The sequence below is a fragment of the Eublepharis macularius genome, chromosome 11, assembly GCF_028583425.1.
Source record: "Eublepharis macularius isolate TG4126 chromosome 11, MPM_Emac_v1.0, whole genome shotgun sequence".
NCBI lineage: Eukaryota > Metazoa > Chordata > Lepidosauria > Squamata > Eublepharidae > Eublepharis > Eublepharis macularius.
The window spans coordinates 51,443,947-51,471,876 of record NC_072800.1 but is presented as its reverse complement, the minus strand read 5'-3'; the positions used below and the strand labels follow the sequence as shown (position 1 = coordinate 51,471,876).

The following is a 27,930-nucleotide window of genomic DNA, read 5'->3' as shown; positions in this document are numbered from 1 at the left end:
GTTGCCTGAATGCAGCATTTTGCATTGGGAACAGCATTCCCTCTGCCAGCTGATGTTTCTTACTATTCCTTTTCATTCTTAAAGGTTAGTGACAGAAAATAGTTTAGGAAAGTTGATGTAGTATATTTTTCTCATTTCTTTTGGCTCATTGACCTTTCTGATCAAACAGATTTTGCATAACTGTGAAGAATTTTTTTTTAAAAAACTTGCAAATGACAAGGGTAGATATGATTGTGGGGTAGTGCGTGCACGCATAGTTTCCAGACAAGTCTCATTTGGGAAAAGGAATCATAATGAATGAATAGTACAGCATTGGACTCAGAAAATGTGTAGCACTTAATGGTTCTTGAAGTGCTCCAAAATTTACCAAAACTTTATAAGTCAAAACATTTTGGAAGGTTATCCAAACCAGTACTCTGTCTTAATATTAAAACATAGCATTTTCTTGGAGTCTGACCCCTCAACCCTAACATGGGAGTCTTTGTGGCTCTTCTTCAGATTCTGAGAACGCTGAGCAGGACTTACATAAACATGAAGCTGAAGCCTGTTTGGAATGATCTGAACCCTAAAGCTGTGACTACTGATGAGCTCTTTGGTTTTATACATCAGGCTACTCGGGAATGGAAAGATGGCAAGTAGCAGATCACTTTATATTCATTACGGTGGCATTTTATACAATCTCATTTCCTGTGATGTATGGACTCCTCCCTGGGTGGATTTTTTACTCTATACGGACTTTCAGGACAATTCTATGCATACAGAGAAACCACAGTCTTCTCATACCATTTCAGACTGAAGGTGGGAGAAGGTAATCTCTTATATGAAAGCTCCCCATGGGAGATCTGCCTTTGCTTCAAAGTAGTAGGATATTGAAATGGTTCAGCCTATCCCCTGCCATGCTAATGTAATACATGCAAGAACTTTTTAAAAGAGGGAGCATTCAAGCAATACACCTTTCAGCTTTCAGTAGCAGAGTTCCAGGAAAGCTGTATTATGTGACTTTTGCATATGCTGTTGCTGCTACTTCAGTTGCTGATCATGGGGAGGGGGGCATGTGCAAGGGCACTTCCTCTGTACTTTTGCACTATGCAGACAACCCGGTTATTATGGGGGGGCAAGGGGTGGAGCCAGCTCACTCATGTCCACTCTCCTTCCCTGCACAGTGATTCTCCATGTAGACAGATTTTCTGCATTGGGCTAGTGAGTCAAACTGTTTACATGAATAATGTTACCTACATCAAGATCCATGTGTACTCTCATCTGGCTTTCAGAGCTATCTTGCAGTGTGTCCACATGGCAGCTTCATGCACTTCTATGTTCAGCACTGTCATGCTCAACTGGTAGTCCTGGAAATGCTCTTGTGAAAGCAGATAACATTATTCTGCAAGACAGCCAAGCAACACAAGTGGCAAATGAGCCATGCAGGTTACAAAATCTGTGGTAATTCTCCAAAGAGATCCAGCCCTTTGGAACTTGTCATCCAAGCTGAAATACAGTCAGAGCAGGAAACTGGGGGTGTTCCAGTTGCCATATGTGAGCATTTATTGCATAGTCCAGGGTTCTTTGGAACCTTACTGAAAACTTTTTGTTTCATTATTTAGAAATCCCATTATTATAACCTGTTTACATGCAATTTGCAGGTCTGTTTTCATCTCTTTTGAGAGAGCAAGCTAATATTACCCATAGTGGGCCAAAATGGATTGTCTTAGATGGGGACATAGACCCTATGTGGATTGAATCTCTCAATACTGTTATGGATGATAACAAGGTGAGCAAGAGACAAGAACATTCAGTGCTTTTCTTTTTGACAGCTCTCACATTATTCCACCATCCTATTTTCCCTTCTGTTACTTGCTGGTAGACTAGTCACCCCTTTTTGTGTGCAGTTACACAGGGCCAATCACCTGGGTAACTGAGAAGCTGACCACAAAAAACAGGAAAGCCTTCCTCTAACGAGTTACAGAACAAAAGAGAGCCAAAGGGCTCAAGGAAGTACACCAAAAAAGACACCAGGATATGCCTGTAACTCATCAAGGATGCAATTCAGCCTATCCAACTTCCTGGTCCTTGTCCCTAAAAGCATCTGTGTATTAATTCATTGATTCTCAGACTTTTTGAAGCCACTTAATTTTATTTACCTATTAATATACTTACTATGCTGCTTGGGATCCACTTGCAAAGTAAATTCACACTCCTTTCCCCCTCCTTAGCATAAAATACAGAGATCTCATATCAGTTAACACTTTGTATTCTATTTTTCATGTTTTATATTTATAAATATACTAGCTTGATACTGCGCTTCACTACGGTATTTAACTACTTTAACTTCAGTTATAATACTTATGGGTATGTAACATTTGTGTGTGTGTGTGTGTGTTTGTTTGTTTTGAGTTGGCAACCCTAACGAACTTTTAGGGGAAGATTGGGGGCTGCATTTTACCTCAGACACATTCAATTACTCCCAATAGCAACTGCATACTGTTTAGAACGTGGGGGCTGAGGACCAACCAGGCCGCATATGCAAATGACTGCTCTGTTCCAACTGTCTCTGGCAGGAGATGAGATGTGGAATGTTGTGAACCCCAATCAGCCTGCATATACAAATGACCTTGAAAGACTGGCCCAATCAGAGAAGAGTGGCCGAGCTAGCAGTGGGCAGGGACTCAAGCAGGAAGCAGCCTGCTAGCCACACAGGGAAGCTGTATCCCTTTGGAAAAACACATTTTACCCCTTTTTACCCCCTTAGGGGGTGAATTTCTTAAAATCCCTTCTTAGTGGGTTCTTACATCATGAAAGGAATGTTCTCCCCAAATTTTATGTTTCTAGGTCCAGGGGTTTGGGCTGGGCATTGATGAGTCAGTCAGGACACTTGTCTTCATGTATATAGATAGCATTATGCATTACCAAGCAACAGGCTGTATTTCATGCCATTTTACATATTATGCACAGGCAAACTGAAATTTTCCACTGAGCTTCTCCCAGCTCTCTCACATCTTCCCTGCTGGCTTTACACCCCATCTGCAAGAGAATTTGGGACCCACTTTTAGGTTCTGACATGGAATTTGAGAACCACAGCCTTATTCTACCTCTCTTGTGGTGAATTCAGAGACCTTCCTACTCATGTGGGATAGATGGGAAAATGCAGTTCACTTTTGGAATACGTGTGGGATCAGGCTTGAGTACTGTCATATTTTTGCAGCATGTACAGAGCTGGTGGCATTTCTCTGATTCATGGTCAGAAGTATGCCATGTATTTTCTTGGCAGAATAACATAATTCTGTGTTTCTAATGCCTAGGTGCTGACTCTTGCTAGCAGTGAACGGGTTCCTCTGACTCCATCAATGAGACTGCTGTTTGAGATACACCATTTAAAAATGGCTACTCCAGCTACAGTATCTAGAGCAGGTATTTTATACATAAACCCTCAGGATCTTGGTTGGAATCCGTAAGTATTTTTTAAAAAAATTATAGCATAAAAATTATAATATCGAAGCTAGTAGAGACTTTCTGTAATTGACTTTTATTGTGCTGTGGGTTGCATTTGGCATTGTTGTTGTAGAAGTTTGCCATAACTTTTTTATTAGTCTAGTTGAGCATTTCTTTAGACTATTGCCAGTATGTCCCTTTTGGGATACCAGCCATTCCACATTATATCCATATTTATACTCTATAATTGTAACAGATACTAGTAATCATCTCACTCTTCAGGGTTATATTAACTGCAAACTGATGTTAAGAGCTTCTCTGTGAACAATATTGCCTATTAAAACTGATCTCTGGTCTAAGATGTGTTGTTATATTTTATTTATTTATTTATTTCAAATTTGTATTCCGCCCTCCCTGCAAGCGGGCTCAGGGCGGATACCAACATATTAAAAATACAATTAAAATACAATAAAAATGCATATTCATTAAAAACAACACATTTAAAACAAGATATCCTCAATTATTTACAGCAAATTCACAAGCTTTCATTTTATAGGAAAAGCCCATTAGGGACACAACTTTTTCTGGGTATTGCCTCTGATGAAGTGAGATCTAACTAAGAAACCCTTATTCTAGAATAAATTTTGTTGGTCTTTATTGTATCAGTGGGCTCCTGTTTAATTTTGCTGCTACAGGCTAACATGGCTCACCATCTAGAAGTTTTCTGGGCAAATTTCAATAGGATTTGCTCAGGAGTATGTGCACTTCTACAAAAGTTTGATTTCAAAGGTGATTTTGCAAGAGGAATTCTCAGTAGATAATTCCCTCAGCATTGAGATTAGTACGTAAGCACAAGCTGTACTGAAATTAATAAAGTCAGTACCATCAGGTGCACTGCTGTTTGGTTATCATTCTTTAGTAATGTATCATGAACTTGTCACATACATTTTGAACTGATCTATGACTTTTGAACAAATCTACACATTCCTGGAATTTTCTTCTAGTCACTTTCCAATATTGGTACAGGTCAGGTAGTTGAATCTGTTTATAACTATTGGACTTCTCTGAGCAACAACTAGTGGCCTGACAGCTAGGTGAAGCCCAGAGCCATTTCTACATAAGTAGAATGAGCCCACTGGTGTGGGGAGGGCGGACTATAAATTGAATAAATTAAATTAAACTTAAATTTAATTAATTAAAGCCCTTGCTGGATCAGGCCATCTGTAGTCCCTCTAAACTAGACTTATGTCCCATACACAACAGCCAAACAGTTGCCGTGCAGGACCAACAAAGCCAAGGCCTTCATGTTGCCTCCTAGCACAGATATTCAGAGATTTATTGTTGCAGCTGAATGTGGAAGTTCCTTTTAGTTGCTATGGCTAGTAGCCACTAGTGACTAAAGGGACCTCCACATTCTGAGACACCTGGCTACCAATACTGCCAGCAAAAAGATAGTGCCTCACCTGATGTTGCTGGACCCATCAGGATTGCTTGGGCTCATTAACTGTGCATGAGGTACCACTTCTAAGCCAAGTGGCCAACCTTCTCCAATACTGAAGAGAGAGCAGTTGTGGTGTCTGAAAGAGGGACTTAGCAGAATTTACCATATTTTTTTTCTTTTTCAGTTACGTTGCAAGCTGGATAGAAAGAAGGAGTTATCAATCTGAAAAAGCCAATTTGACTATTCTCTTTGATAAATATGTTCCTCCATGCTTAGATCAACTCAAAACAAATTTTAAAACAATCATACCTATCACTGAGAACAGCATGGTTCAGGTATTTATTTATTTATTGTCTGCTTTTCTCACTGAGACCCCAAGGCAGATTATACAGTGTAAGTCAAAATGATCAACAGCTGGGCCGTTCAACAAACAATGCTATAGGGTATGCATTGCAGAAATTTGAAAAGAAGGATAAAATTTGAAAACAGGAATACAGAGAAAAAACCTTTCTGAAACAAATCATAAGTAATTTGACATGACAAATTAAACGACACAGAAACTACCTAATAGAAGCATATCTGCACCATCAGGCAATACTCAATAGTATCTCTCTGAACCTTTAGTTTGGATCAGTTAAATCCAGACTGTAAAATTCTTGATCCGAGTTTAAAACCAATACTCCTTGGAATCCCCACAAATGTGTGACCTGTGTAAATATAATGTGATAGAAAGTGCCATTGAGTCATAGCTGACTTATGGCAACCGCTGGTAGGATTTTCAAGGCAGGAGACTAACAGAAGTAGATCTCATAACTACTGTGTTTTCTTCACCAAATTTATTTTGCCCACCATATGTAAATCTAATGCAAACAGTTAAAAAGTGGCATCTTCTATTTCAAGTTTGAACTCAAAGGTAGATCATAGGAAACAACTCTAAAGACCTTTGACTGAGACCCTGGTGATCTGGGTTCAACATTTTCTTCTAGTCTGCCTCATAAGTTGTAGCTTCTTATGCTTAACTGCATTAATAAGTAGCTGTAGCACTGATAATAACTATATATCAGCATTCTAGTCTACATACATTATTAGAATACAACACACTTAGCAATGTCTGCCAGAGTAGATGTCAGCTAAATTACATACATCTTATAATTTTAGCTAAAAGTTATTACTGTTTTACCCAAGAGATTGAATAATGGTTTTTTCGCCTTTCTTGAATGTTTAATCAAATATTTTACATTGCTTAGAAATCAAGAAGAGATACAACTTCAGTTTTTCAGAAAGAGAAAAAGGCACTTTGCAAAAATTTATTTTTCATTACAAGACATAGAATTTTTTTTCTGTTGCTGGGATTAGATCAATGTGGGGTTTTCCCCTCCGCAGGAATGGCATGTGCCCAAATTGCATTGCTTTTGTAACCGATTCCCTTTATAACATTGATTAAGTAGTTTAAACCACTGTCTTGTAGTTGTCAATGCTACTGTATTGCTATAGGGTTCAGACTGCGAGCAAATGCTTCCATTTTATATAATACCTCCCCACCCTTTAAAAAGGATTTATCAAGGTAAATGCACTGACATTTCTAAAAGAACTAAATGCTGAAAGGTCAGGGAAGAACATAAAATCCAAAGCAAAGCAAAAAGTAAAATCAGTTTATTTTTGTACATTAAATACAATACTGAACCATGGAATCCAAACCAGATGAGATGCTTGGAGTTTCATGATCAGAGAGACAGCATTTTTAAAAAAATGTAATTATCACACACAGAGAAGACCAATTCTAAAGCGGAGCAGACTATAACACGTGGGAAGGGATGGGGGCTGAAGCCTTCTTCCCTGTGTTAATTTCCTAACATGAAAGGACCCCATGTTTTATTTTGTTTTGTGTCTTTCAGTAATAAAATAATTTTGATACATGGTTCTCAGGCTTTAACTTTTTAGCCATTCCTGGAATATGGTTTTTAAAAAGTAATTCCAAAATGAGGCATAGCTATTATAAGAGAAAATGGGTAGGGGGTTGTGTTTCATCCTAAGTGATCACAGTTCTACTCCCCATCCTTAGCTGCTCAAAAAAGCTGCCTGGACACTTGTAGATTTTTTTTTTTTAAAGTACAAGTGCAGTAGATTGGAGCCCCTCTATGCAGAAAGGCAATAAATAATTGTGTATATATAATTGTATGGAAGTGTGTTACCTTAATAATTCACTAGGTACAGCTGCAGCCACATGGTTCTTTTGTTGTATTGTTTGATGTCTGAAAGAAGCTTTAAAGTGCTGTACATTAATGTTCTTGCCACTTTAATTACTACAATGAGAAAGACCCCAAGATGTTTTTCATATTTTGTTTTGATGATGTTCCTTTTTATAGACACTCTGTTCTCTCCTTGACTGTTTGCTGACCCCTGAAAATGTGTCTCTTGATTGTCCAAGAGAACTGTATGAGACATACTTTGGTTTTGCTTGTGTGTGGGCATTTGGTGGGGCACTCTTTCAAGATCAGGTAAGTGTAAAGCAGTTTACAAAATCCAATATCTTAGTGATCATTTGAGACAAACCAGTTGTTCTGGTGCTGACTGCTGTGCTGAGTGACCTGTGAAGTGAAAGAATGGCAGGAACCAACATAACCACTATATAATAGGCTTTATGGGAAATACATGGGAAAGGGGTAAATCCAGCTAATGGAGAGTTAGAATACAGTTTAGCAACAGGGGTCGTCATTACAGGGGTCCACTCATTGACAGAGAGTCTACAACAGCCTACTCCCTGTTGCCACTAAAAGGCTGCTGCTTCTTTTCTTTGCCACTGCCTCTTCCTTTGGGCCCAATCCATCAGTGACAGCTGGTTGTCCTCCTCACCATCTCCAGATCTCTTGCTCATCCTCTCCACTTGCTTAATGGAATCAGAGGGTGAAGAAGTGAGTAGAACTGGTGAGGAAGAGGTGAGTAGAATTGGTAAGGAACCTACACCATTGCCACCTACAGGTACCCAGACAGGAGAAGAACAGTTCCAGGTCAGCCAGTCCAGCGGTCTCTGGGTGTATATTTGGAAGGGAGGGGACCCACTGCTGATCATTTACCTATGGGGTCACAAAATGGAGAACCAGCCCTGCCAGTTTAATTCAGTTTGGCACTCAACCAAGTACTTTGGTGTTGCAGGGAACATGGGGGCCAATGAGGAATCGCTTGGTAAGGGGATTAACATTCTGGAAATTTCCCCCACATAGTCTCCTTCCTTGCAAGAGGCTGGGGAGCCCTACTGTGCATGTGTTCCCTAGGGTGTCTCTTATAAAAGGTCCAGTTGCGAGCCAGGAAAGAGGAGAGTGGGCTGTTCTCCTAAGCAGAGAGGAGATAGCCCAAGAAGGAAGACCCCCTCCTTTTCTCTCATTCTGAGGCCAGAAGAAGTCCTTGCAAAGTAAGGTATTAGAGGGTGCACCAGCCCAGGATCCCAACCCCGAGGCCCCTCCTCCTCACAGTAAGGAGAATCTATCTACTATTTTGTGGGTAATGTGGATTTGCAGTTTCTTGATTGGCATGAGCCACTCACTTTACTATTAGATATAGTAATAAAATAATGAATAATCAATTTGAATGACTAAAGATTATAAATAACCATCAGACTTGCTGCACATGTTCTAAGGCATTACTAGGCAATTAATATCTTTATACAACATAAGAAGTATGGAAAATAAAATTAAGACATATATTATTTTGTAGCTTTCCAATTATCAGGAAGAATTCAGTCGCTGGTGGCAGAAAGAGATGAAAGTTGTAAAGTTTCCCTCCCATGGTACAATCTTTAATTATTATATTGACCCAAAGACTAAGAGATTTGCGCCCTGGAGTGACAAAATGGTCAGTATTGACCTAGATCCAGATACACCCTTGCAGGTATACAATCTTTTTCTGAAATGCAGGTATATGCATTTTATGTATATACATCTTGTTTGGGGGAAGGGTTTGCATCTTTGTTTTTTGATTTTTTTCTGTCTTTCATTGATTTTACATGCATTCAGGATTCTTTTACAATGGAAGGTTAGGATAAAAATATTTTAATAAAAATAACTTAGATATTTTAATTCTTTTTTCTGATACACCTCTTTTATTAAAATATAATCTTTTTGCACACAATATTCTGATTAGACTGCATTTTTATCAGATAGTTGGAGAAAGAAAAATAATGCTGAGCAACGGATAAAATTATTGTGGGAGACATAGTGAGCCAATGCGCTCAGATAAATGAGGTTCTAGGGATATGTGGTTAAATCCTCAGATGTCTTTAATTTTTACTAAAAGCAGCCACTGGGGAAGAAAGGATGTTGTTTTTATGCCTAGGTGAAAACATAATTGTCTCTTCCATAGCCTTGTTTGCTGCTGTTGCTCAGATAGAGCCTTGCACACTCAAAGGGATGCCTGAATATAACTACTTCCTCTGTTTAAGTGACCCTTGATAATTGGAGTTCTTTACGTGCAATTAGAATATCTATCCCAACAACAAATCAATGGATGAGAGCAATTATATTGGGTTTTGCCCTTGCAATACTAAAAAAAAATAGTGTACATCATTGTGCACTGTAACAACAGTAAACTATTTTTCTAATCAAAAGTTACTTCCATGGCTTGTTTTTATCCTTTCCTTCCTCCAAGAAGCTCAGGTGGCATATATATTTTGCTCTTGGTAACATCATGCATGGGGAGGACAGGAGTCCCTCATCTCCCGGTGCCACAGTCCTCAGCACATTGCTCCCCCAGGGTGCAACTAACTCTAAGATGGTGCAGCATCCCCATAGTGGAACTGCAGATGTAGTATTATGATCAGGGGGGCTTCTCCCTCCCATACCTTTGGTTCATCCAATAGGCTACCACCACCCAAACGGGAACAGGCTTGACTCTTCACCAGTTGTTGGAGAAGCTGGTAAGCAGAGTCCTAGCAAATGGCTGAGCAGAAGGCTCATCGATGAAATTTGGACACAGCTTGGCTTAACCAAAGAAAGTACTTTATTGTACTACAATAGATTATAAAATACATAGACCACAAGAATATATATAATAGAGAAAGGGCAGTACACAAGGTCCCTTCCCTTAAAACCAGTCTGTCCCAGACTCCATGGCTAGCTAGCCTCTTGTCACATCAGCCACGTGCCTCATGCCTCTGGTACCAAAAGGCTAGAATAATATCCCTTTATCCATCCCATGATGTCAGGTTATAACAGAAATCCCAAGAAGGTGTCAGTTAGAGCAAATGGCTTCCTGCCCTATTATTGATTGATCGATTGATTGATTTTTTACTTATATCCCACCCTCCCCACAAATGGGCTCAAGGCGGCTCACATCATCATTAAAACACAATAAATTGATAGTCAACTTTAAAAACGAAATTGAAACAAAATGTTTTCCCAGGCTGGCTTTGAAAAGGTGAATCACAGGCATGCTTAATGTTAAAAGCCTGCAGATCAGTGTCCTCATCATGACACATGGCATTGTCCCGATTGGCTCTGAGAGAGTGAGTGGCCTGAGGTTACCCAGTAAGCTTCAGGGCAGAAAAAGAACCCAAACCTGGGACTTTCTCCTCAGCCTTTGTTTTGACACCCTAAGCACTACATCATTCAAACACCATCATGTTAATGTAAATTACATGTTTATTTTCTCTTAATGCCTCAGGCAGTCCTTGTTCACACATCTGAGACCACATGTCTCAAATATTTTACTGATTTGCTCTTGGAGAAAAGTAAGCCTGTGATGCTAGTTGGAAATGCTGGAGTGGGGAAAACCGTATTTATTGAGGAATGTCTTGCTGGCCTCTCTGAGGATTTTACTGTGTCCAAAGTTCCCTTCAACTATTACACGACATCAGCTGTGCTACAAAGTAAGTTGCTTACGATTGGCACTACATGAATAAGTCTATGTAAAATGAATGATGACTGTTTAGAAATCATCGAAAGGAATTTCACAATGATAAAAATGTATGTTAATCAGAAACTCTTCTTTATGTAAACAATGGACCCCATATAAAAAATGAGTGATTGAGTCAAGGTCCTTTAACCTTTACTGCAACACATATATATATATAGCTTATGGACTCCATTTCCCCCTTTTCATCCTCCCAACATTTGACAGTGGTGAGCAGAAAGTGAGCACAGGAGATTTGGTAGCTAATCAGTAGTGAAGGGGAAGTGCTGCTAACATCCAGTCAAACGGCACAAGATCAGGCTACAGAATTCTTGAGGTGATGTATATGATGTGGTGGACATATTAGCTGCAGAATCAGAATGGTTCGATGCTGTTATTGGCAAACTGCTTTTCTGATTCCTGGGGGAAATAATATGCATTTATAAGTTTTCCCAAGGGGGTGCATAATGTTTTATACACATACTGCATATATGTATTTACAAACATACATATATGCAGTTCCGTCCTAAGGGGTGATTGCTGATGAACACCCGGCACTGGTCCCTGAAACAGCACTGATACCTTTTTCATGTCGTAGGTCTAAATTGTAATATAGTTTCCTTCCATTCCAGTCTTTTCATTTGCATATATGCAATTTTAACCTTTTTGTTAGTTAATGAAAGATTTCTGAAAGCTGCAAACGTGCAAGTGCAATTACATGCTTGTCCTTCCCTCCACCCTCCTGGCTCTAGCAATGAAAGCAAAGATTTTACTTTCTGTGGCAAAGAAAGTGAGGAATGCATTTTATTGACATGGTTATGGTGTGTCTTACGCCCTCACAATTTTTTCATGTATAAATTTTGAATGCTTCTCAAATATCTTATTATTCTTCATATTATACCCGTGGGGCACAGCTAAAAAGCATTGCAGCAGCAAGCAATACCACTAGTTAATACCATTTTTAAAAACTATAATTCAAGCCTTAAGACTTTAAAACCTGCAAGAGCGGTCAGTGAACTCACTCGATTTACCTGCTGTTTTAATAAGATTATTACAGCACAGTAAGTATTTTATGTATTAAAACATCGCTTACCCAATTTTAGTATTAGGGCAATAATAATACTTAATAGAGCTTATGAAATATTCCTCACTAAGAAAATCTTTTCTTTTATTCTGTGTTGACATATTTTCCTATATTGTTTGTCCGAATGTGTGCGAGGCAGAGAAGCGTTTTAGAGTTTAGCAGACCCCAAGGTCTAACGGTTGCTTGCTGTAGCTCTCCAGCAATTAGCAGACAGGGGTTACAATAAGAAGCTTGCTTATATATTTCAAGGTTGGCACCTGAGAACAAATTTTAACATAAATGCTTTATTCTGAAACTCAGGATCATTCTTAGCACAGACCGTCAAAAGTTGCTGCAACTTTTGTTCATTTCAGTGGGACGTGCTTGCGGCAGATTCTGAAGTATTCATGCAGGAACCTACAGCTTAGGTCTATCATAAAAGCTCCTATGCTGGCACTAGAAAGTGGCTAAATCATGCTGTAAAGTGTTAATCATTGGTAATAAGAAAAATTCAATAATTAATGCTGCATCTCAGCAAGAAGTTAAAATGTTAATTATAGAGGATGATCTTCAGGGGCTGTGAGACTAGCTTTTTAAAAAACAAAATGGTGGTAGTCACTTATAATGTAAAGGCTGGGAATTTGTGTGAGGGAAAGTAAGTGGCGGAGCAGGAAAGAGAATATTCATGATTTTGCATCCTTTTCATATTCCTAAACACTGACTTCATTGTGAAGTTAATTCAGGCCATATTTATACAAGGAATGACTTGTGTCTAATCCTTGCAGATCGTTTCTGTTTCTGACAAGTGGGATGGATCTCACTAGCTCTGCCTTTACCTCTAGGGAACACACCCCTATCCAATGGCCAGTTCACATTTACATTTGGCTTTGCAGCTCCCTATATGCCAGCAGTGTCCACAGCGTTGAGAGGGAATCATTCCATATCCTCAGCAAGAGGTTTTCTCACCTGCAGCCAGTAAAGAAAAAACAGCACCGCTGCAACAAAGGCAGCTTCCACAGTGGGTCTGAGTTTGGGTCAGGAAGGATCCTAGCACTAGATCTTACAAACTTAGTTTAGGCAATCTGTATGTGGTTGATTTAATAATCTCTGCACTGTTTCCACATGATTATCAGTAGTTGTATGCTATATGTAGCCTGCTTGCCAGCTCCTGTGGACTGAAAGCAGCAGGGCTGCCAGGATATCTGGCAGCTGAACAAGGTCAGTGACATCAAATGTCCCTCCAGAGGTTCCTTTGCTGCCATGGAGGAGACCAGCAGTTCTGGAGCAGGAGCACCAGGGTACCTGGGGCTGGCCATGGAAGCCTTTTTAGACAATAACATCTGGTTGCTAAGGCAACAATTTCCTGTTTCCAGACAGAAGGTAGTTCTTTTGTGGTCTGCTGCCAGTTGACAGGTCACTTTTAATAAACCAACACTAAGAGGAGCCACCCCTTTCTGTGCCATTTTAAGGCACCAGTGAGGGCAAGGGTCAGTCCTTATGTTTATAAGGAGTAAATGATTTCTGTACTTGTGATGCTTATTCTTGGAATTGTTAGAGTGAAAGACTGGGAAGAAAAGTGAAGGCAGGTGAGAGATGCTTTTGAAAAGTTCAGTCCTAGTGAGAGCACATTGTGGTTGAAGACAGCTGAGCAGGGTTTGTTCTCTTTATTGTTATTTAGGTGTATAGTTGGGGGGTGGGATTGCTTCCTCAAATAAGTGTATATGGAGGGACATTAATATTGCCAAGGCAATGAGAGGTCCAACTATTCTATTTCAGTTAAGGGAAAATATGGTACTGGAAAAGATAATTGGCCAGATAATTGGTTGGAAAGTCAGTCTATTTATGCCCCTCTCAACAACATACCTGATTACCATGCTAGTACACCTAGTGCATATTTGAAGTTGCTGCAGTTGAATGCTAAGTCTGTCTGGACAATGAGGTCCATAATCCAGGACCTAATTCTAGATGATGAAGCTGACCTGGAATGGATCGCCAAGTTGTGGTTTGATATGGTTATCTCTGTGTGTTAACATCTATTAGCTGTGCTGGCTACATTTCTTAGTCCAATAGGTGAGGCTAAACTGTCATGGAGGAGAACTTGCCATCGTTTGTAGAGCTAACATTGTCCTCACCAAGTGCTCTGTCAGACACACTTTACAGCCTTATGTTGGATATCTGTAACTTATATTTTTAGTGTATTGCCCACCTATTTACCTAACAATCTCTTTACCTGTGCTACAGGAGATGGTCTCATATCTGGTGTTGAGGTTTCTAAGGTTTTAATTCCTCAAGAATTTTTAACACTTTCTGCTCAGGTACAGCTCAAGACTTCATGGCGAGCATGACACCTGTGGAGCTGTCTCAAACCATCTTATTTCCCAAGAGTATGGGAGTCATTCCTTTTACTGGGAATCAATATTGATCAAATACAGGCTTGTCTGGTAGTAAAGGAAATTTCTGCTATTCCTTTGTCACGGGCAGATCATTGTTTGGCAAGGCTTAGATTTCAGAGACTTGGGACATCTATAGAGTGGGGAGCCAACTGGGATGGTCTGTCCTCAGAGTCTGCTGGATCTCAAAGAAGATTCTTAGGAAGGTTTCTGTTGACATGAATGGTTCTCCTATTGAACTTCTGATTGATCTGTGAGTTCAAAAATTACCCTTGTGGTTGACATGACCACTCCTTAGGAGCTCTCCTCCTCATTCAGAACCTGTTGTTGTTGTTGTTGTTGTTGTTGTTGTTGTTGTTGTTGTTGTTGTTGTTGAATAATGAAATAGATCAGCCAGTTGCATGAGTGCAAAGGAAGAAAATTCAGAATGAGTCCAACTGCATGCAAATTAGATTGCACATATGCTTACTCTGTTTGTGATAATCATACTTAGGGGTGTGCAATCCAGTTTTCCAATCCAAATTTTATGCTGATTCAGAAAACTCTGACAATGCTGGATCAAATCAAGAGAATCCCAGATCAGACCTGGAAAGCCACATTGTCAGATTAATCTGGCAAACACAGCTTCAGCCTGTTGGCTGGCTCTTTCCAGAGCTTTCTGAGTCTTCTAGGGCTTTCCAGCAGTGGAGCAGGGGGAGGAGAGGGCCTCAGAAAAGAGGAGGGGGGTTACAACACCCACCCACCCTCTCTCCCCTTGGAGCATCCTGCCTTCCTCTCTTTTGTCCCCACCAAAACGGTCTTGCACTTCCTCCCTGCCCTCCCTCACTGGTGCACCTTTTATAGGGATTTCTTGGATGCCTCCCCACCCCCAGTCTCCATTCCACCTGGGGCTGCTCCCTCCCTCAGGGTTGAGCAGCAGACCCAGGAGCCTATCATCACACCCAGGGGCTGTTCTAGGCTTACCTGCAGGATGCGGCTGGCAAGCCTTCTCCGCATGACACAGGACAGATGCTGCACCTATGCTCTAGTTTGCAGTCACACCCTGGCACAATCAGCTGGCATGGCCTAGAGCTTCTCTGTGGCTCATTGGCTGCTGCCCTTCTCATTGGATGGATCAGCGGACTCATCTGTGGCGGCTGGGGATGCCCTAGCAATGCAGAGCACCCGCTCAAGGCCATCAATCCAGTGGGCCTCAGGAGGAAGCTGTGGTGTGACCTTTTCCACCCATGCGGTATCTGTGCTGCCTTCCAGTTCCTCCAAGCTTGAAACAGCACTGTCCCAGAGTGCCAGTAAGTCCAGGGGCCTCTCTGGCTCTGGTCAACCTCCCCTGCCCTGCTGCCTGGTCTTGCTGCTGCTGTGCCAGCTGCCTGAGGAACGCCACCTGACTTCACCTGTTTTTTGAGTTCGTAAGACTTCCTCCCTTTTGGGGTGGGAGGGGTCTTGTGTTTGGCTGGGGAGGGGTTAGGTAAAGTGGGGGAAGGGGGCATTTTCTAAGCCTCAAGCTTATTTAGTAATTGCTTTTAATTAATTGGTGTTGGAGTGCTTTTACTGTGTTAACTTGCAAAGAGCTCATTATTTGCTGTCTTGTGTGTAATTTAACTTTCTTCATTGTAAGGGTGTGAAGAAACAGGATGGCCAGTGATGAACAGCTACTGCAGCCTGCAAGCTCTGTCTCAAGGCTCCTTTAAGCCAGTGAGAGTAGCAGTGTAGAGTGCAAAGCAGACTGCAGAGACTAGAGAGAGGAGAATTGGACCCTGGGATCTGATCTGCCTGAAACCTAAGGAGTCTTTAATGGACAGGCAGGAGTAGGTTCCCTGCAAATTTGGTGGAGTTTGCTTGAAAAATGCACCCTCAGCCTCTGGATACTTTTTCTCCTAATTGTACTTCACCACTACCTTTGCATGTGATTATTTATGTTAGCCAGTTTGTTTATCATATATTTATATCCAGATTGGATGAGGTACAGTTGAAATCCAACATATTAAAACCTGTTGCAAAGATTTATAGCAGAACTCTGAGAAGCTGGGACTGTCAGTTGGTAAAGGTGATGGTGGGGTATGCATCTGATAAGTTAGACATTCACTCTTACCTGCATGTGCTATCTACTGGTAGCTTCCAATAGTGAACCTTTTGAACCTTTTGAACTATTATCTGGAGGCAGTAAGAGCCAGTAAACTGAAATCCCATTCAGATAATATTGAAGTGCTATTGATAAGAGTGCCAGTTTAGGAATTGGGATTTATCCTATTCTGGATGTGGTTGCTGCCCCCCTTCCCCCACAATAGAAGGGTTCATAGTTTGAGGATGCTGTTAGACTCGGGCTTATATAGAAAGATTCCGGTATCGTCCATGGCAGGTAGGATCTACATTCGCTTGACTCATTTATTGCAGCCTTTTCTTGAAAAGCATGATCCAGTCACAGTTAACTACTCTCTAGTCGCTTTCTTGTTAGATTACTGTGGTGTTCTTTACAAACTGCTTCTTTTGAATATATGGTTTAGAAATTTCTGTTCTGGCAGGAACTACATAAAGTATATTTTGCCAGCATTTCAAGGACTTCATTGGTTGCCATTTGATTGTGGCTCAAGTCAAAGTGCTTGCTTTTACCTGAGTTCTAGAACATGAGTTTTTTTTAAGGTATCTGAAGGACCACCCGCTCCCATGTGAATCTGTCCAACAGTTACTAGTTTTGTGACATACTTTGCTCCGAGGGCTCCTGATCTCAAAGGTGAGACAGGTGGCTACTGAGGATAGTGCCATCTCTGTTGTGGTACTTCAGCTATAGCGTCCCCCTCAGCTTTCTTTGCTAGCACCAAACCTAGAGTTTTGGCCCCAGGTTAAGACTTATCTCATTTGCCTGGGTATTTTCATATTGTCAAGTGTCTGTTTTTGTGTTGTTCTATTGCTGTTTTTTCTTAGTGTAACTGTTGGCTTAGTTTAACTTTTAATGTTAATGCTTTTATATTTCCCTGCATTTTTTCCATTTGTTGGAAACTACTTCAAGAGTACAACGTACAAATATTTCCACTACATTAAATAATATAATAATAAATTAATAAACAATTTAGGGATTCTTGAGAAACCCTTGGAGAAAAAAGCTGGCCGTAACTACGGTCCCATTGGAAATAAGAAGTTGATTTATTTTATTGATGATATGAACATGCCTGAAGTGGATGTGTATGGAACAATTCAGCCTCACACACTGATTCGACAACATTTAGATTATGGACACTGGTAAGTGACTATCTCAGATTTGGGCTTGTTAAGTCTATGTGCTTCAGGTTAAATATGAATAAATATTTTCTTGGGTTAATAATGCTTGTGATAAGAAATAAGAAATATAAACGTAGATTTGCAATAACTGATATGATTGGAAATTGTTAATTTGCCCATAACATCTGGTTGCTAGAGATTAAGAGGTAGGGCCAGCAATACGTTCCAGCTAACAGAAACGGGGGGTATTCTTTGTCAATTCCCTCCTCACTGCAGACCATCACATCACATTTTGTTCTTTAGGGTTCTCTGTCTTCCAGAAGCAGCATTTTGGAGAACACTTTAGGTTTCAGCAGGAAGGGTGAATTTCCAGTCCAAATTGTTACTTTCACATGATTTAGCATACATTTTAATTGAGCATTAGAGGCAGACACATAGTTTGAGGCTAACTGCAAAGATCTGTGAGATCTGTGTCATTATTACCACTTGTGATATTCCAGCTGTAAATAACTTTTAATTTAATTATAAACATTTTAAACCATTTTTTCATCTTGTAGGTATGATAGGCAGAAATTAACTGTAAAGGAAATTCATAATTGTCAGTATGTTGCCTGTATGAACCCAACTGTTGGCAGCTTCACAATCAACCCTCGACTCCAAGTAAGGTTACAAGTATTGTATCATAATTATCTCAGTATCTCCAGTTTAAAGTGTACATGTGTCACTTAAAACAGGGATTTCAAACTCAGACAGGCAAAAGGCCAAACACACCACCCAACAGATGCTACAAAAAGCCACTAGCTTCTCTGCCATATAGCGTTTTCATGATGAGCACATTAGGTTTCCATTTGCCTAGAGCTGACTAGGGTACCTGTAAAAAGTAAATTTAGACTCTAGAAAGAAAATACATACAATTTAAAAAAATGTTTTCTTATAGTGCCAACTGGACAGCGCTAATGAAAATGTGAGTCTATTTGTGCAACTTTATCCAAAAATGGGTAGCGGGAGGAAACCAGGTTTTCTTAAGGGGAGTCTCTAAATGAATGAACACACAAAATTTTTGTTTGTAAACAAAAGCCTTTGCTCTTTCAGTGGCTCTCATTTAATAAATAGAAACAGGATTATGAGGAATCTTCTTCAGCAGATGCTAGGTGGTTTCTAGTTGGGCTTTTTCCTGGTGCAGCTAACGTTGACGAGAATGGCATATAAAAACTATTTCTTGAGAACAGCTTGCTTTGAGCAAACTTGTGCCAAACCCTAAGTATAGCTTTATTCACATCTTCAATTAAACATCTGTGCATAGTTAATCACTGATAACTATTTTGCAAAAATTGTTTTTTCTTTATACTTTTAGAGACATTTCGCAGTGTTTGCAATGAACTTTCCATCCACTGATGCGTTAAGCACTATCTATAGCAAGATCCTTGATTTCCACTTCCAGCAGCATGCCTTTAATCCATCAGTGTTAAAACATGGGGTTTCTGTGATCCAAGCAGCAATATGGCTTCACCAGTTAATGGTTCAGAACTTTCTCCCCACAGCTATTAAATTCCATTACATTTTTAATCTCCGAGACCTCTCCAACATCTTCCAGGTCTGTAACTGGTATATATATTGGATCTTTCCTTCTCGTGCATATGTTTGGATGTCTCATTTCTGATTTAGGTACAGATACACATGTGGATTTTTAAAAATATGTTATATGCAAATTAAAATGCTTAACAGAAATTATAGCAAGGCAATTTATAGCATTTTAAGTTGTTGTTTTTATTTAAAAAAATCAGATCTCTGGAACACACCGAGTGATGATTTGAATGAAAACTGTAGTTTGGAGTTTTCAGAATTGCTGGTTATAATCTGCCTCCTTGGACTCTGTATAAAAATGCTGAAGTATTCAGGAACATCTTGCCTTAACTAAATTTGCTTGTTACTAAGGCACAGACTAAACATAATGGAAGCAGATCTGTTTGTTTAAAACTGCCCACATCACACACAAAGAGGCAGCAAGACCAAAATGGGTATAGGGAGGGAGCTAAAGCCTCTTTCCTCCAATGTCTTACTTCCCTACAATTAATTCCCACAATTCTTTTTTTCTTCCAGTCGGAGCGAAAAGATGTGATTGTAGGATGGGTGGGGGAAGTGCCAAGGAGTAGGGGTTGCATGGGAATAAGCCATGGGAGAGGTACTGGTCCCAGTTTCCTTCACCTGAACTCCCCGTTAGCTCTTAATACTAGTCCCTCCTCCTGCTTTATTCATACCCAGAGCTTTATTCAGCTCTGGTTTAACAAATGAGTCTGATATTGTCCTGTATAGCTGAATCCATAAACAGATGAAGTCTGTTAAACCTTTCTCATCTGAAGTTATGAAAACCGGATTCCTTAAAGATGGAAAGCAAGAAAACCATGCTGATTATCTTAGAATCAAAATGAGACTTTTTAATAAACATACATATTTTCAAGAGACAGCAAGTTCTTCATCACACAGAACTGAAAGTGAAGACAGAGTACAATTCGGCTCAAAAGCCTACATCACCCCATACTATCAGTCTCCAGATGTATCACCAGGCCTTAATCTGAGTCATGATTCATTGGTGCCTTGCGAAAACTATTTTCCCTACCAAGTCTCAGCACTGCCAATAAGGAATAATAACAAGAAATACATTACCTGTAAACATGTACAGTGTAACTTTCACTACAGGGTAACCAGAAAAAGTCCCAATATTTCTAGGGCTAGACAGAAATGCTTCAAGTGAGAGGGCATGGTTTCCTTGCAGTTTTGAGCCCTGATATTCCTCATTTTAGAAACTAATCCTATGCAAACTTGCTCCAGTCTGGAGTAACTACGTAGGATTTTTCTGTAAAGCTCTTGCTGCCCTCTTATGTAATTTGTATTTCTCACCTACTTATATGAAGGCCTTTAAATACAATCCTTGCTGTATTATTTTTAGGGGATTCTGTTTGCTAAACCAGAATGTCTAAAGCATCCAAATGATCTTGTACGTCTATGGTTTCATGAGTCTTCTCGTGTTTATGGAGATAAATTGGTGGAAGAAAAAGACTGCAGTTTCTTTCATAAAAAATTGGTTGACACTGCCCATAAATATTTTGAGGTAAAGCTGTAGATTGGAAAAATTTACCTAATACTACAGTACTGCTGTGCTAAAAACTGTCTACTGAGACCATCTGAATCTCCCAAGATTCATAGATGATTGTGGAGCCCAAATAATAAATGGACCACTGAGTTCTGACCTGTCATGTTTTTTACTTTCTATGCTTCATTAACCTAAAGGTAATCAGAATGTCAAGTTGATGCATGGAAGGTTTATGATGATAAAGGGAACAATAATATGGGGCTCACTTGAGAGGCCTTTACATGAGCCCTATAAAAATGAGACAGATTCCTGCTCTAATAAAAGAATTCACAAGCCATGTATTACAAACTTTGCAAGGCATATATTTTAGAAAAGTATTTATAGAATCAGTAATTTTGCTAATTAAAGAACTGTCTAGATCTGCAGCAAAGTATCATTTCAGCCTTCATGATTAAATTTTATTGTGTCTGATTTCCTTTAAAACAGTGACATACAACAGCATGAACTAAGGACAGGTTTAGGAAGAACGCAAACTGCCCAAAATTCGAGTCCAGTTCCATTGAGATAGTGACACACAGTTGGTGGGGAAAAATCTGGGGACTCTTTGCTGTCATACTCTGACTTAAGGCCGAACTAGATGGAACGGCATCCACAGGTCAAACCCCTGGATGCCACTGCTTTTTTAAAAGGATTTAAAATGCCACGTTTCAACTGAAACCTATAATCCATAATCTCAACCCATTATGCCCTTAAAACGAACCTTGTAAACTTAGAAATTCATTTAGCAATCATCAATCTTGGCAATGGGAGGGGCATTTTCTGCACATTGAAGACAGGATTAAATGCTTTTTCAAGTTTTTAAAAATGTCTTTTGATTTTATGCTGCCAACTGACTAGGGTGTAGAAGATCATATTCTTCTCCAACAACCACTTATTTACTGTCATTTTGCAAATGGGGTGGCAGACCCTAACTATATGCCTGTCAAGAATTGGGACATGCTGAGAAAGATACTTGTGGAGACTCTTGAAAACTACAATGAACTGAATGCATCAATGAACTTAGTTTTATTTGAAGATGCCATGCAACACGTGTAAGTAGATGATTAGCTGATAGAGATAATTGTGTTCACTTGATATATTCCAATGTAGACTTACCTATTTTAGTACGTAGAACTTTGGAATCCATAGAAATGCTGCTACTGCAAAATTTTCATTCAGGGGGTATGGTGCAGCATTGTGCTTAAGAGAGCAGTCTGTGAAACGGAAAGTCTGATTCCTTTAAAGTCTAATTCCAGCCATGGACAAGCAACTGTCCCTCAGCTTCAGATCTCCATTTGCAGAATAGAGATGTAGAAATGAAGGTTGCCTGCTCTGCACATTTTGCTTCTCTGTTCTGAAGTTGGTTGGGCAGCTTTGCATTTTTATGAGATGAAAGAGGATTCTGTGAGAATGATTTGTTGAATGGTAATGTTAGAGCTCCTTTTTGCTTGCCAGTATTTGCAAACTGTGTCCAAGACAATCATCTACACTTTTACAGCACCGTTGCATCCTGGGTCAGTTTGACCCAGTAGATCACAGTGCTGCTGTTTGAAATCACTCTTGCCAGTACTGTAAGGCAAATGGTCGTCTTACTTGACAGGATGTAATTTTTCTCAGGTACATCCCGTTGCTTGTGCTGGTAGTTCTCTTCAGGAAAGCCAACTTTACGTAACAACAGTTATGCTAGCGAGTGTGCCTTTGTTACATGGTTATGTGCTTCAGCATGGCAGGAACTATGAGGTACTCTTTGCAGTTCAGTCCACTCTGTTAAGTACTTTGTCAAATAGAGAATAAATGCATGACAAAAACTTTAAATGGCCAGAATAATTTGACTTGCACAGGATGGTTCTTTTTCATTCTTTTACCTTAGTTGGGAGCATATAGCCACCTTTTCAGCTGTCACTAATTTTCTTGAAATGTTGCTAGACTAATAACCACTCCATGATAGCATATAGAAAGAGTGAGCTTGCACTTTTATGCCAACAGTTTAATAGAGGTTCATAAAGGAACCTAACAGTATTGTCCAGGAATGCGTTTTGCAGTGACAAAAGTACTAAGTTGAAACCTGTTTAATTTCATCATGATCATAAATTATTATTTCTTGTAATAAACAAATGAACAAAAAGCAAAATACTAATACAGGATTATTCTGCTGCTATGAACTCCTTTTCTCATCATCAGCTGTCGTATTAGTCGAATCTTGGAATCCTCTCGTGGTTATGCACTTTTGGTTGGAGTAGGTGGCAGTGGCAAACAAAGCTTGTCAAGATTGGCTGCATTTATTGGGTCTCTTGACGTGTTTCAGATTACACTGAAGAAAGACTATGGGATTCAGGATCTCAGGGTAAACCCAATTATTACATTGTTGTGAGTATAACTAGATTTTAATCTGTGCTGTTTGGAATCTGGGCAGTTGCAATGAAAACTGAAACAAAGTGCTGAATTGTTTATTTGCTATATTTATATATTTCTTCCATCATGAAACTCATGGCTTAAATATAATTCCCAGGCAGTCTGCCATCCAGGCACTGATCACAGCCAGGTTTGCTTACCTTTAGCAAGCTTGCTATATCCTATATCTTCTGACCATATTCTGCATGGTTTACAGTGCCTAATTTAAATGCAGAAACAAGGGTCATTATCTGGCTTCTGCTGTGTATTTATTAATTCTTTTACTTACTTTGGCATTAGAGGCAAATTATGGCTGTATTCAGACATCATCAACAATCCTCAGTTTCTTTGGAACAAAGATAAGCCAGGAAATCCTTGGACTCACTTCCTCTTGCCCTTTTGTATGGTTTAGAAATTAAAGATTTCCTGGCTATTAGCAAATCACAATTAGTTGATTCATCTGAATCAGTTTGTCAGCAAAAGAACAAGTCACAGTTTTCTTTGCACCTGATTTGGTCACCATAACAAACTCCCCTTAATTTCAAAACCGCAAGTCTTCAGTTTCCCTGATGTGTTTGAAGAGAGGGAGAAGAGGAGTGCTCATTCTCATCAGTTAAAAAAAAAACCCAAGTGCAAAAAAGGCATCTCAGAGTTTGGGAGTGTGGTTTCCTGAGTGTACTTTTTCTACCATTCTTCCAGACTCTCCTTTTTGTTTTTTTGAATCTCAGGAAAAATGCATAGCTGCACATTCCCACCACACTAAGGTGCACTTTAAACATCCTCCCAGCTTGTGGGAGCCACTTATCCATGAATAGATCCCACGTGGTTTGGGGATGCATCTACAGAATCCAACCATATGGGATGAGCTAAGTGTACTAGTCTTCTTCCAAGAGAGAAGGAACTAATTCCATAGAAAAGACCCATGTTCCTCTGTCCATGTGGCAAATTAAACATCTTTCTAGTTGCTTTTGGATCAGTTGCTCCCACGCAGTTCTGGAAAACTTTTGAGGTTTACATTTGCATCAATATATTCTGACTTAAATGATTGTGCAAGGAATTGACTTACGCATAGATTCCATAAAGGCAGTATATTTTCTTCTTTGTGAATCCGTTTTGAAAACATTCTTGCAAATAAAATAGGTGTGGAGTGAAATACTTGTGAACAGCAAGACTATGGAGGGAGAGTATGAACATCAATTTCCTGATTATTAGGGGGAAAATTTTCATTTACTGATAGACCACTTGTTTAATTTTTACCCTATAGTCTTATCAAGCTGTAGATCTCTTCATCTGGTGATTTTAAAACAGAAATAGATTTTTTTTAAAAATCTTCTGGGAAAGGATGAATCATATTAAAGATATGTAAATAGGAAGTGCAAAGTGTTCCTTTCAAGTGACATGCATTTTGTTTCACATGTTACCCTTTTTACCCCTTCTTGTTTCAGTTCTGTAATGTAACATGAATGATTACCTTGTTTCCTTACAGGTAGATCTTGCTAATCTGTACATCAAGGCAGGAGCCAAGAACATTCCCACTGTGTTTTTGCTGACAGATGCTCAGGTTCCAGATGAACGCTTTCTTGTGCTGATTAATGACTTGTTGGCATCAGGTGATTAGACCTACACATTTCTTGAAAGATCTTCCCAATGACAAATTAACTCTGGTTTCAATGAACTTTAAAAGGGGGATTATTTGTCTTTGACATGTTTCCCTGTGCGGGTGGGGTGCCCTTTGGGAAAAAGCATATCAACCTGGCTAACTCTAGTACTGTGCCTAGTTTGCTTAAATAGCAAACAATGTTACTCCTCAGAAGCTAATATCAAGGTCATGTGTTGCATAGGCATAGCTTCTGTTCACTAGCGTTGCTCTTATGTTGGTTCATTTCTGCTGACCTAACTGGATTGACTGATGAAGTAGTTTTTGTGTGTATTAGATCAATAGTGGAATACCAGGGACATCTTCTAAACCTGTTGAATTAATAGTCTTTTAACTGGCTGATCAGCATGCACTTCCTGTTACGGGCTAGACAAAAGAATAGAATTTGGTTACAATATGAAGACCATTACAGGATACTTTGAAAAACATATCCTAGCACATGATTTGTGATTTCTAATTTTGCAGTCCATATTTTCTGGGCCGTTTCCACACTACTTACCTTCATCCGGAATGCTGCGGAACATCGCAAAAAAACCCCGGAAGATAGCGTCTTCTTGTGCAAGTTTTGCACGATGTCGCACAAAACTCTTGCAAGAAGACACTATCTGCCGTGTTTTTTTCGCAACATTCTGCAGCATTCCAGATGAAGGTAAGTAGTGTGGAAACGGCCCCAGTTTCCAAAACAAAATGGCCTAGTCTATTCTATGGTTTTAAAGATACTACAGCCCACTCTCGGCCTCTGAGAATAAAGCAGAACACAGGTCGATTCCCAAATCTTGTATTTAAATAGCAATGCCATTCTGCTTTGGAAACTGGAAAATATGAACTGCAATATTAGAATCACAAATCACACTCTAGGACATTGTTATGTTTTTCAAAGTACTCTGAATTAATTTATAACTAGTTTTTCCCCCTCTGCAACTAGCTTCATTCTGGCCACACAGATTCAGCACAAATGTCAAAAGGGTTATAAATAGTTAATTCAGTTGAGGCTTCTGATTTACCTTGTGTTCATTTTGCCTTTATAGTAGAGTTTCTTAATTCCCTTATTTCCTTTTCATGAAGGAGAAATTCCAGATCTGTTCAGTGATGAAGATATGGATGCTATAATTGCAAGAATTAGAAACGAGATACAGGGACATGGTCTTGTTGATACCAGAGAAAACTGTTGGAAGGTTTTTTTAGACAGAGTACGACTCCAGCTAAAAGTAAGAAACATATATCTCAGGTTACACATGTGAAATTCATTTTGAACTAAAGATGAATGGTTGCATTGTTTAATGTGTGAGCACCATGGTATTTAGGATCATAGAGATGGAAGGGATCATTTAGACCATCTAGTCCAACCACCTGCTCAGTGCAAGAACTCCAGACAAAAGAACAGATGGCTTTCCATCCTCTGCCTGAAAACCTCTTGCAAGGGAGAGCTCACCTACTCCCAAGTAATTGATCCCGTTGTTGAACTGCTCTTACCAACCAGAAGCTTCTCCTTAAGTTGAACTGAAATCTGCTGCCCTGTAATTTAAGTCCATTTGACCTAGTTTTGCCCTCTCGAGTCACAGAGAACAAGTCCTTGCCCTCTTCTGCCACACTGATATTTAAAGAGTGCAGTCATGTCCCCTTTAGACATCTCTCTTCTCTGGGCTAAACATACCCTTCAACATCTCATAGGATTTGTTTTCCAGACCAGTGACCAACTTGGTTGTTGTGTTTTGCTGAACCTGTTCCAGTTTTCCTACATTCTTCTAAAAGTGTGGCCCCCAGAATTGGACACAGTACTACAGATGACGTCTGACTAGTCTGGGATGGAGTGGAACTTAATGATGCTTTTATTAATACAGCCAAAAATCACATTAACTTTTTTTTGCAGCTGCTTCTCACTCATGTTCAATTTGTGATCAACTACGATTCCAAGATTCTTCTTCACATGTACTACTGCCAAGCCAGGCATCCCCTATCTTGTACCTATGTATTTAATTATTTGTGCCCGACTGCAGAATTTTGTATTCGTTGTTGTTGAATTTATTTCTGTTAGTTTGGGCTCAGCTTTCTAACTTGTCAGGATTATTTTGAATTTTGTTTGTTTTCTTTGGTGTTGGTTATCCCTTCCAGTGTTTTGTCATTTGCAAATTTGGTAAGCATTTCTTTTACCCCTTCATCCAAGTTTTTAATAAAAATGTTGAGAAATGTCAGGTCCAGGAACAGAGCCCTATGACATTCACTCCAAACTTCCCTCCAGACTGACAAAGTGCTATTGATGAGCACTCTGTGAGAAGAACATATAGAACACCCTTTGCCCCCACCCCTTCTTGTTTCAATATTGTAATGCAATATAGAGTTTTTAATGTAACATGGAGTGTTCAGCAAATTGGAAATCTAGTTTTCAGTATTAAGAGAGCTTTTTCTTGATGACACTTATTGGTACTGAGCATTGGCATTTCTTTTTCAGGATTCTTCTAAGTCCTGATCATTGTGTGATGGCTGGCCCCACTCAGCCAGAGAAAGAGGGAGTAAACCCTCAAAAACAACGTAGTGGGGATCTGCAGAGGCAGGGGGGAATTGGTGCCTTTTTTGTTTTTTACAAAAAAAAAGCACTTATGTTAAATGCTTTAAAGTAACAAAATCTTTCTAAAACAGTTCTGCAGAATACACACAGCATGTCAACTTGGCATTTGCCAAGTTCCCACAGATCACAATAAGATACATTTTATGCAGTCAATAGATACCCTTTAGATCCTGTATATTACTTACACGGCCTTCTTTGTGAACTATGTTGCCTCTGCCCATTGGAGGGTAAATATACCATGCCTTTGGTCTCTCTGTATAAGTTGTACTTTTTAGATTTATTATCCTTCCTGGACTTTGGTTTCCACTGAACATAGTACTTCAGATAAAAATCCCCAACTATGAGTCTCTCTACACGAGATGCCTCGGCGCATGTTTGTCAATTGTAGGGAGATGCAATGTTAGCCAGGAAACATAGTTTTAAAAGACAGAGCCAGCAGAGATCGCTCCTCAGAGGGTTTGTTAATTTTATCTTCACCTCCCCGAAGGCTCTGTCAATTTCACCTCTCCAGTCTAAAACTGTGTGGGATTGCAACCAGATGGCAGCAAGGAATGGAAATGGGCTGGACCTGGAGAGATTATAATGGACTGAAGTATCCTTTCTGGCATTTCACAGCCCCTTTACACAGTTCCAGTGTATAGCAAAGCCTTTGCCCTGCTGCCTGCTCTGTCTTTTTAAACTACCCTTCCCAGCTACCATTGCATCTCCCGACATGTGTTCTTCACCTGTCAGATAGCTCGTGTAGAGAGACTCCTCAGTTAAGAGTGCTG

At 39.7% G+C, this 27,930-nt stretch overlaps 1 protein-coding gene across 1 annotated transcript in view; it reads left to right on the top strand.

Annotated features, from left to right (window-relative positions):
- DNAH11 (dynein axonemal heavy chain 11) overlaps positions 1-27,930 on the top strand; it is a 226,382-nt gene that overhangs the window by 93,670 nt on the left and 104,782 nt on the right. Inside the window, exons 38-52 of the mRNA XM_054991090.1 lie at positions 499-631; positions 1,641-1,768; positions 3,297-3,445; positions 5,052-5,202; positions 7,234-7,365; positions 8,579-8,752; positions 10,523-10,727; positions 17,272-17,437; positions 17,974-18,076; positions 18,771-19,010; positions 20,364-20,525; positions 21,405-21,598; positions 22,728-22,890; positions 24,424-24,547; positions 25,660-25,802. Coding sequence (XP_054847065.1) covers positions 499-631; positions 1,641-1,768; positions 3,297-3,445; positions 5,052-5,202; positions 7,234-7,365; positions 8,579-8,752; positions 10,523-10,727; positions 17,272-17,437; positions 17,974-18,076; positions 18,771-19,010; positions 20,364-20,525; positions 21,405-21,598; positions 22,728-22,890; positions 24,424-24,547; positions 25,660-25,802 — 2,367 coding nt within the window. The remainder of the gene's footprint in view (positions 1-498; positions 632-1,640; positions 1,769-3,296; positions 3,446-5,051; positions 5,203-7,233; positions 7,366-8,578; positions 8,753-10,522; positions 10,728-17,271; positions 17,438-17,973; positions 18,077-18,770; positions 19,011-20,363; positions 20,526-21,404; positions 21,599-22,727; positions 22,891-24,423; positions 24,548-25,659; positions 25,803-27,930) is intronic.